Source organism: Abramis brama, assembly GCF_963993115.1.
Source record: "Abramis brama genome assembly, chromosome: 7".
In the NCBI taxonomy this organism is placed as follows: domain Eukaryota; kingdom Metazoa; phylum Chordata; class Actinopteri; order Cypriniformes; family Leuciscidae; genus Abramis; species Abramis brama.
The window spans coordinates 45,449,850-45,460,391 of NC_139969.1; the positions used below are offsets into that span (position 1 = coordinate 45,449,850).

At 39.5% G+C, this 10,542-nt stretch overlaps 2 protein-coding genes across 2 annotated transcripts; one reads left to right on the forward strand and one right to left on the reverse strand.

Moving 5' to 3' along the window:
- Nucleotides 1-923: 923 nt before the first annotated feature.
- On the forward strand, nt 924-2,566 carry LOC311087731 (P2X purinoceptor 7-like). Its single transcript, XM_084121133.1, has 2 exons — nt 924-2,190; nt 2,322-2,566. Exons 1-2 carry the CDS (start codon nt 1,784-1,786, stop codon nt 2,500-2,502), a joined length of 588 nt encoding a protein of 195 aa, XP_083977259.1. The 5' UTR covers nt 924-1,783; the 3' UTR covers nt 2,503-2,566.
- A 9-nt stretch (nt 2,567-2,575) lies between these two features.
- On the reverse strand, nt 2,576-7,196 carry LOC311087732 (uncharacterized protein). The gene is made up of 9 exons (XM_084121134.1): nt 6,431-7,196; nt 5,657-5,857; nt 4,977-5,571; nt 4,763-4,839; nt 4,394-4,583; nt 4,102-4,223; nt 3,767-3,995; nt 3,218-3,364; nt 2,576-3,143 (listed from the first exon to the last, which is right to left on the reverse strand). The coding sequence occupies exons 1-9, from the start codon at nt 6,728-6,730 to the stop codon at nt 2,893-2,895; spliced, it is 2,112 nt and encodes a 703-aa protein (XP_083977260.1). The 5' UTR covers nt 6,731-7,196; the 3' UTR covers nt 2,576-2,892.
- Nucleotides 7,197-10,542: the final 3,346 nt, after the last annotated feature.

Genomic DNA, 10,542 nt, shown 5'->3' on the forward strand with positions numbered 1-10,542 from the left:
TGGTTCCTCATACTGTAGTCGTCTTCCTCCGAACGATTAATAAACTCAGATCCCGCGAGTAGACTTTACTCGACGTAAAAGAAAAAAAGATTACAGTGCGCACAGCGGCAGTAACATAAGTCTGTTTAAACTTTTAGTCAAAGTATAACAAATGAAACGAATTACAGAAACGTTCTTTAACAGTTTCTGTATGCTAAATATACTCTTTGACGACTTAGTCAGCAGCTATTTGGGTATATTTTCTCTCAGAATCACCAGAAAAATAAAGTGCGACATCACTTTCCGATCTGCCTCCATCTCTCTCTCTTTTCTTCCCTCTACCAATCAGAATTATCAATACCCGCACATGGGCGGGAGCAAGTAAACCAATGTCCAATCACAAATAAAAACATACATGCTGATCAAACCCACATGTTGAGAGAGTACACCTCACATAAACTTTACCGTAATCTGTATTACATTAGTTCAAGTGAAATGCGGTACAAATATATAACCACACAACGTTTATGACAGTTTAACCCTTGAAGGTCAGAAACATTTACATATTAGAAATTATGCATTTAGGAGATAATAAATAACCCTAGCTGGGCTACATATATTAGTTGATCTATTGGACATCAGAGAGTCTCTCTCCGTTTGCTGCAGTCTCAATCATGATCCAGTTATTATATTGTGATGTAACATGGTTTATATTATTGTGTGATGTAGTTGGCGATGCTAGTACTATTAAAGTATAGAAATCAGTTTGCAGAGTTAAATCATAATTAGTTCATCGTATTTTAGACAACTCTGTTGTCTACAGTGTAGTTATTAAAAAAAACACTGAAATGAACAAGTTACAGTAAGTCACACCCTGCAGAAAAACCAGTTTCTTAGGTATGTTACCAGGAAGATATATAAACCCATCAGTTGGAAGGAACTCTACTGTGGAGCTGCGGTGTGTATCGTCTCTCTATCTGTGTGTTCATATACAGTGAAATGGCAGAAGCCAGTTTCTCATGGGCTGAGGATCAGTTCAGCTGTTCAGTGTGTCTCGATCTCCTGAAGGATCCAGTGACGATTCCCTGTGGACACAGTTAAGGAATGCATCTCAGATACTTCTGAAGTTTTCGTTTACGCTCCCTGAGTTTTCGTTCGCCGTTCTGACACATTTCTCTCGTGGGGGCGGGGCTAGTAGCAGTGTGTTCTCATTGGTTACTGAGTTTTTGATTGACAGCTTCGTGACCTGGAAGTGAAGACGTCAGTGGTGTGTTTATGTGTGGATGTCAGCGTCTGTAATCGCAGCTTTCTATTTCATTTTAGTGATATTAAAGGACAATTCCGGTATTTAACACCTTGAGTCTATTTTGTAGTTTGTTTTGGATGAACAAGAGTGGTGGACAAAGAAATTTTGACAATGGTTCCTGTCGCGACTTTTTGACTATTTTAGAATTGCCCATGGCCGCTTTAGAATGGGAGTCAATGGCCATGCACAAACATGCCTTTAAAACAACCCTTAACGTTCGTTTTCGAAACTGTGCAACTCACCGAGTGGTTAGTGGTGTTCGTTGATGATTAAAAACAAGTAGCGTAGCGAAAATACATTTTCTGTCGTGTTTTATTTGGCATTTTGTAAAATCACATTGATTTCCGTTGGAGGACTCATTGCTCGTTGATATTACTGCGCTACCGGAAACGGAAAGGGGGCTGTTTACATGTGGTTGTAGTCTTCTATGGTCTTTTCGCTCGGTTCACTCGAAGTAAGTTAGCGAAATAAACAAACAAAAAAATCATTACAACTACAATGGATTATGAAAGGTGGATTCTGGACCCGCTCGATTTTGAATTTGACGGTCGAGGATACCGTTTCGAACCTGAATATACAGAAGAGGAGCTACGTGTAAGAGAGATGGAGGCTCAGGCTAGGTCGATGGAGGCGCCTGAAGCTCCGGCAGAAGATGTCCCGAGGATCACGGGAACTTGGTGGTGTGCCTGTGACAAATGCAGGCAGATGCCGACGGAGGTAGAAAGTCGGTGCTGCACGGAGTGGGACCTTCTCGACAAGAATGATGTGTCGTCTGTCTGCATCACAGACAACGAAGTGCGCCAGCTAATGTATAAACCCGTGCTGGAAACTTTCTTCTGGGTACCAAAAATAAACTGGAAGAAACGCCACACACCCGAAGGACCGAATGGAAAATTGTCAGAAAGGTAAGCTACATTTATGTGTTGCATTTCCTAGTCATAGCCAATTTGTATAATTCGCATGTTACCTTGACTATAATTTTTTCGAAACCTATGCCACCGCTGACGCAGTCTATGCTCTGTTATGTAATCCTCAGGCAATACCGACTTGTGGCTTACCGTGTAATTCTGGAGTGGGCCCTCAAAGGCCAAACACTTGGACGAGGAAATAGAATTGCATTGCCCAGTTGCGTGGTGTGGGCTGTTAGGGATGCATTCCCATCCCCCACTGGACAGTATGCGGGGTTAAAACCAAGCGAGATAGAGGACTTATTTTGACTTATTCCCACTTACATTTGCATTCAATTTCTGTTAAAAATGTTTAAATAAAAATTTATTTTTCAAACTTCTTTTCTCATTTATTTAACATACCACAGTCTGTTACGCATAAACATTTTCACATAGATTGTGTATAGAATGTGTAAAAGTAGACATAGGCCTTCTATATTTGCAAACATATTTAGAACAACCAAATTTACAATATGGATTCTAACGGCCTCCTTACCTACAGATTTGGGAAAGATTGCATGGATTGCTACCTTACATGTAAGGACTGAAAAAAAACTGGAACGTACAGAGACTCTAGTAAGTCTCCCAATATTTCAGTAACATTATGTAAATTAGTCTAAAACTGCAAAAGTCCTATAATGTAAGGAGGCGCTTAGTTTCTCAAGCATCCGTGTGGCGAGTGAATCTGGATTTGTGTTTCTTGATGAGATCTTCTTTCGGGGGTCTCTCCTTAGTGGCAATGTTTGGAGGACACTGGACATGTGGCATATTTTCAGGTGCGCTTTCCTCCCTTCTCTCCAACACGCGTTCCACAAGGTGTCGCGTAAAGTTCTGACTTGTAGGCTCATAGATCTTCTTGACTAACCATTCCTTGCTTTGTTTAGGGAACTTCATACTGTATCTTGTAAGTCCTAGACAGAGAACATTACTTAGTCAAGTTGTTACACAAACACAATTAGGGACTTACTTATGAAAATCTCAATACCTTCAGAAGTTTCTGCCTGCTCTCGGCCAACATTGTAATTGTTGTCCATGATGGCCAGCTGTGTTCGAGCTACCATGGTGTCGTATCCAAAATGCAGTCGTTTAGGCAGATACTTTAGCATAACGTTGTGGTACACCTCCAAAGCACCTGAAAATGAAAGTGTTTCATTAGACATTGAGAGTGACTACATAGATTGAAAAGGTGCATACTTCTTTCTAGGGATGTCAACGATTAATCGACGATTGATTAATTTTCTATAATACATTTAATTGATACAACTTAATTGATACAACTTATCGATCATCGATTAAGCAGGTTCATGCGTGTGCGTGCTGCTCAACCATGAAACATGTAAAGCCAGTGTGCCGGAGTTATTTTTGGGACCATTTTACACCTTCATCATGACTATAAGTTTGCGTGTCCTAATATCGGATCGGTGCACCCCTAATGCCTATCTATATCTGATTTATCTCATATTGGATGCATATTGGATGCATGTGGTTAAGAATTAGTGTAGTAAAGTGTAAATCCCTACATAAAGCTACATACCTGTATGTTTGAAGTGAGTCAACTGCTCTAGGTCGTTCAGAAGTCTTTTATCTTCTACAATAGTCCGTAAAGCCTTGAACACTTGAGACTCTGGGTGTAGCCATCGCTTTGTCCTTTGCTCATCTGGGTGTAAAGCAGGGTGAGGACATGCCCACTTTCTACCATCTTGTTCCCATGTGTGCTCCCCACAGATGTGGTGAAGGACTGAGGTCCACCGTCGCTTCAGTTCCTACAGAATATATTACATTTCAAAACTAATTGTAACAAGACTATTTGGTCATCTGCTGACTGGATTTCATTGCCACTTGGTTATCTTTATACGTCCGGGTTATTACCTCAGCACTCTCACCACAAGATGAGCATGAGAACCAAAAGTGATTGAGGATCGACCGAAGCCAGCCCTGCAGGTCCCGATTTTCCTTTTTGTTGGCGAGTGCTACTAGTTTTTTCTTTATGCCTGTTTATAATAGTAATGAAACACAGAAAATTAACAAATGCAAATGTGGGTGTGCCAATTGTGAAGGTTCTCCTTCACAGTACAACCTGTGGGGTCTTGATATCAGGTTATAATTTGATGATGGTAATTGAGTCACTCGCAATTTAAACTGTTTTGATACAACTATTTACCTTTTGCTACATGCCAAGGATCAAACTCGTGGTGAATCATCTGGAATTCCTCCCTCATTATTTTCCGCACTGATGGGGCCCGGTCTGTAGTGATGAGATCTATGTCTAATCCTTCGTTAAAAATTAAATGGTTAAGGCCTCTCCTACAGCCTTGGGACTCCATGGCAACTGAACTGCTAGCTTCCGTTACCTGAAGAAATAGAATACAAAGCAATAGATTTTAATTTAGAGCTCATACCACCCATTCCTCTTTGATCCTAAAATGATAAGGGAAAACAAATATAATACTCACTGAATTATGCTTTATCTAAACTTTCTGTCACCCAGAGTATAGTTTTACAAATCAGAGAAGAATAATTTTGGTTTTACCTGAAGTAGTTCAAAGTGGATGATCTCATTACTGGACAGAAGCTGAAACGAATAGGTGGAATACTTGCAGCTGTACCCTGTATAATGTAATAGTGTGACAACCTGTGAGTCCTCCTTAGTATCCAGAGGAGAACACTTCTAACACAGTCTTACAATCCATACTTCCATGTATTAATAATAATAAAAAATAAAATAATAATAAAAAACCACTCACCTGGTGAGTCAGACCTGGCATCTCCACACAGCTCTATGGACGCGCCTTCAGCCTTTTGTCTCAAAAGGCGCTTGATAATATTCTCATGATGAGTCTTGTATGCAAAGTGTACTACTGGAATAAGGTATTGTGATTGGATGGAGTAGTACTGAGATTTCTGCAGGAGTTGCAAGTTTAGTATTCTGGCCCACTCGTGTACTTCAGTGAAAGTTGTTCCAGAGAAAAGCGTAGCAGCAGAAACAAGCAGGTTATTCTGTGCCATTCCTCTTGCATCAGGACATGATGCCCACCTGCCATGGTGATTTTTCAAACATGTCCATTCAATTTTTATATGGCTGCCTGCAGTTGTAACTTTTTTATCAGTGATGGGTACACCACATGTATGGCACGTTCTAAACAGTGTCATGAGACTAGACTCGTTCACAATCCATTTTCTTTCATCCCACTCCTCTTCCGTTTCTGAGGAACTTGAACTGGAGGTTATACTTGAACTTGACTGTTGACTGAGGCTGAAGCTCATGTCTATTGGGGCATCCTCAATGACTGATGACATGCTGGTGTCCATCTGAAGCATCTCAGTTTCACAATCATCTGGCTGTTTAAAAGTGAAACAAAGGAATATAATTAATATTCTAGTGATACATCACAAAAAGTAAAACAAATACAATATACAAACTTACAGATAGTGACAGGCTCTCCCTGATCACAGGGAAAGCAAGGTAACTGCCAGATAAGGACTTCCTTGGGGATTTCGTGGATTGTTGAGGCAGTTGCTGTGGGCTGGTGAGAACAAAGGACATGCCAGAGGTAGAATGCCGGTCCTTCGCAGGAGTTGAAGAAAGGGGATATTTGAAAACAAGGGGTTCTATACCACCAACAGCCTGTAACAAGTTGCAGAACACAACATCTCATAAATATTACTGACACAAGCACTGTTGTAATGATGGCTCAGACTGTGCCATTTTAACGGTGGTTTGATTGTTTTCTTGAGAAATATTGTTTATTTGCTACATCTAAATTTGCCGGTTCAAAGGAGTCATTAGTTCGCGAATCGGACGTATCATTAGCAGACTTGTACGCGTTGTGTGATTATCCCGGCAGTTTTAGCACATCGCACAAGATTTGTCAAAAAAATCAAAATGCTCCACGTGAAACCTCGTTCTTCCGATCTTTTACTGCTACCATTGTGTCAATTCTCAATTGATTTAGATTAACAGAGGGAATGAGGGAGTGAGAGAGAGCAAGACAGTTTGAAGACGCGCGCGCGACCGGGCCTCTCTCTCTGCTCGTTCTTTCAATAATATGCGATTTTCCTCAGACATACGTTTTTCTCCCACACAAAAACAGAATTTTATTCCAAATATGTGAAATATTTACTCGCATGTGCGAGTGAAATGGGCGCACTGTAGAGCCCTGCATACAAATAACACATAATTTTATGTTGTTTAGCTTACCCCAAGGTCTTCTTCGTCTAGCGTTGGTCCACTGAGCGTCGGTACAGCTGTCCTTTTCAGATAGAGTTTGTTCGGAGACTTTTTTCGAGAACCTGTAGATTTAACATAGTCCTCGTCCCGAAAGTGAAATGCACAAACACGATGGTCAGCTTTTCGAAGAACATCTAAAGGGGTGTTTATGTCAAACCCGAGGAATAAAAGCCAAAACTTTACTCGTTCAGGGTTGTGGAAAGGAATCCGATGACAACTCCTATTTTTAGGGATTTTACCGCAGTTTCTGACCGCACAAAGTTTTACCATATTGGATGCAATGTTAAAGCCTGGTAGTTGAACTCGACTGTGAGTGACTTTCCCGCGAAACCTTTTTTTACTCTATGCGCTAGCTAGACACGTTATCGCCATCAAGTGGTCGGGAGTGTGCCAACGCTTCAGACTCAAATATCGAGCGGAAGTTTATACGCGGTTGTGAGGTATCTGAAAAAATAGTTCCGCTATAGAAAAATAAACGGATGGAAATCATACATTGCGCCGATATATTTGTTTTTAATCATCAACGAACACCACTAACCACTCGGTGAGTTGCACAGTTTCGAAAACGAACGTTAAGGGTTGTTTTAAAGGCATGTTTGTGCATGGCCATTGACTCCCATTCTAAAGCGGCCATGGGCAATTCTAAAATAGTCAAAAAGTCGCGACAGGAACCATTGTCAAAATTTCTTTGTCCACCACTCTTGTTCATCCAAAACAAACTACAAAATAGACTCAAGGTGTTAAATACCGGAATTGTCCTTTAAGTTATGTTTGTTTTTTAATTTGATCTGTATTTACTATTTTGGCAGAAGCTTTTAGGAGCACAAGAGATCTATTCAGTCTATTCAGGTGTAATTGTAGGCCTACATTAAAGTACTGTATATAATACTTAAAATATTGTAGTGTCCAATGTTTTCGGAGAATATTTGTTTATTCCTGATGATTCTTTTGACAATCGATTTTAACAATCATCAACCGTTTCAATCGTGACTTATACAACCAGTTAAATGAATGTAACTGAAAATATGAATTAAAATAAATGTACATTCTTTATTGTCACTAAAGCATATACACAAGTATCAGAGTGAAGGTCTTGGATGCAATTATGTTGTGACAGGAAAGACCAGAATCCACAAAACATTAACTGCATAATATACATGTAATGCACAGTATTCTCATCATATACATTACTATACAAAATGCACAATTACAAATATAGAATACATTTTAAAAATTCATATACATTTTATATGTTGCAATGATTCTTTGAGCAGTTCCTGTTGCAGTACAAGTAACAAAGCAGTGACTGGACACAAGCAGTGCAAGGATAGTCCACCCAAAACATGAGCATTCTCTCATCATTTACTCTCCTTCATGCCATCCCAGATGTATATGACTTTCTTCTTGACATAAACATAGACAAAGATATTTAAGGAAATAATCCATCTCTGTGAGTCCATAATACAAGTGGATTGTAACCCATGTACGTAAGACAGTTGGTCGGAAGTAATTTTAATAGTTAAAACAGTCATATCTTTAGTATTTATTATTAGTATTTCTTTTATCTAGCCTATTGTTTGACTTCAGAAGGCCTTGATCATCCACTGAGGTCGCATGGATTACCGTCACGCTCACTGTGTGTGGTTTAAAGCGTCTTTAGGACTCGCAGAGATGGATTACTTTCCTTACAATCTTAATTCGTGTTTATCTGTAGAAAGAAAGTAAAATGCATCTGGGACAGCATGAGGGTGAGCAAAATAAGAGAGAATTTTATTTTTAGGTGAACTATCCCCTCAACTTTCATATGCTGTTGGTATGCTAATCCAAGATCAGCATAGACTAATAAGAATAAAGTGAAACCTCTTGTGTACTTGTGAACTATGTTTGTTTTAATCTAGAGGAAATTGAAATATTTGCTAGTTTATATTATTAAAATAAAATAAATCAGGTGTCTGAAGATCAAGATCCCAGTCATTCAAAGGTGATGTGTCTGAACAAAGTAAGATTATTGTCTGATAGGGACAGTGGATCTCTGGTACTATCACTCCATCCTCTCTGTCAGCATCAGAATTTTGTGGAAAATGAGAGAGAAAATGTATTATAATCTAACAATACAAACTGCTTTAAACTCCCACATACAGTAACAAGTTGCAGACTTAAAATATTTTATATATATATATATTTAAGGGATTTTACAGTACTAAATATTTACCTCGGAGTCATGCAGCATTTATCATCTGTAATACTGTTGTGTAACCAGTAGATGGCTGTATAGCCCTATATATAAACATATATCCATGGCTGTGTATTCCCTAGTTGCTGGATGTTTTCAGTCATAATTACTTGCATGTATTAATTTTTGAATTTGGACATATATTTATTATTAAAGACTATTAAAGATGTGTCAGAACGGCGAACGAAAACTCAGGGAGCGTAAACGAAAACTTTCATAAGCGGAAATGAAAACTCTGGAAGCGCATTTGTAAGTTCAGATCAGCGATTGAAATATGAGAAATAATTAGCAAAACATGCAGTGTATTAAAAACGAAGTCAAAAAATTTGCCTGCGATTTATTCTTTTTGAGTTTCAGAGATAATTTATTTAGTTTCAATTTATATTTTCATTAGTTTCTTGAAAAGCTACGTTCATTATTATTGGCACAAGAATAACTCCATATATCTATAGCCTTTATACCTTCGATCTCCATAGAGACTTCAGTAAAAAGCTCCTCCTCCTTCTGATGCTGGGCTATAGAGGCACATCAGCTTTTACATAGACATATGAAATACTGACTGTGCATAATACAACAAGTTAATAAAACAGTATTTCTGTGCCAAAAATTGTCCTTCCGGTTTGTCACAAGTTTCGGAAAGTTTTTTTCGAGTATGGGTCTGTGTCACGTAAGATGGGGCGGAATTTCCTTATACGGGTCCTAAGGGCACTTCTGCCGGAAGAACCGCGGGCGCGCACACTCGTAGACCAGAGAGAGAGAGAGCGAAAGCAGTTCGCCATCAAAGCGCTCTGCTCGGCTTTTGGAAGTCAATGTCACCAAAGAAGTGTGTTTTTGGTTGCCAGGGCAAGACAACCCTGCACAGATTCCCAAAGAACCCAGCGTTAAGGGACCAGTGGATGGAGTTTGTTTTTTCAGAGCATCATCAACGGAGCTGTGCAAGACTGTTTGTTCCCTGCATTTCGACGATGATTGTTTTATAAACAAAGCCCAGATCGACGGATTTGCAGATCGTCTAATGCTTAAGGATCGAGCAGTCGCAATGATAAAGGTTCGCGGTCGTGATTGGAACCGGGCGGTGAGTAAAACTGGTAAAACTGCTTCAAATGTCTCTGTGTTGTTAGTGTGGCGCGTTAGCACACAGCTTTAGCTTCGCCCGCCTCCAGCCGCTCGTTTTTTTCCGGAAAGACTCGGTACAGCCTATCTTTCTTTTATAAATATAATAAAACTAAATACTTTTTGGAGATATGAAGGATGCAATACTACTCTATAGGTACTCAAGATTAACAGGAGATTGAGTGAAAATGAGCATTTCACCCCCCCCCCCCCCCTTAATATATAAAGTCAAGGATACGTACGGTTGTCGTTGTGATTATTTCCTCAGTAACAACTTTCAGAGTGTCCACCACTGAGATGTACCCCAGACGTTTAGCAATAGAGAGTGCTGTGTTACCATTCTGAGAGAAATTGAGTGTGAGGTTAGAGGACAGAGATACTGTACAGTATTAATATATAATTTCTGTAAGTACGAGTGTGTCCCTCAGCATGGACGGCATTAGGCTTGGCCCCATGCTGCAACAGGACATTGATAATGTGTGTGTTTCCCTGCTGAGCAGCTTGGTGAAGTGGCGTGTAGCCGTTCTGAAAACAAACAAAAAACATCAATACAGTAAACTATGAGAGCTTGTTTCTGACACGGAATAAAACTATTTAAAATATAATTGAGACTTTTTATCTCACAATTCTGACTTTTTTCTCACAATTGCGAGTTTACATCTCACAATTCTCACTTTATTTCTTGCAATTCAGAATTGCGTGATAAAAACTCGCAACTGCGAGAATAGTGAACACA

Excerpts from the sequence above, each read along its gene's own strand:
- LOC311087731 (XM_084121133.1), top strand. The coding sequence starts at position 1,784 with ATGGATTATGAAAGGTGGATTCTGGACCCGCTCGATTTTGAATTTGAC. Across the intron at positions 2,191-2,321 it reads AATGGAAAATTGTCAGAAAG|GCAATACCGACTTGTGGCTT; the intron begins GTAAGCTACATT and ends TGTAATCCTCAG.
- LOC311087732 (XM_084121134.1), bottom strand. The coding sequence starts at position 6,730 with ATGGTAAAACTTTGTGCGGTCAGAAACTGCGGTAAAATCCCTAAAAAT. Across the intron at positions 3,996-4,101 it reads CTTGTGGTGAGAGTGCTGAG|GAACTGAAGCGACGGTGGAC; the intron begins GTAATAACCCGG and ends TATATTCTGTAG. Across the intron at positions 3,365-3,766 it reads GACTCACTTCAAACATACAG|GTGCTTTGGAGGTGTACCAC; the intron begins GTATGTAGCTTT and ends TTTCATTTTCAG.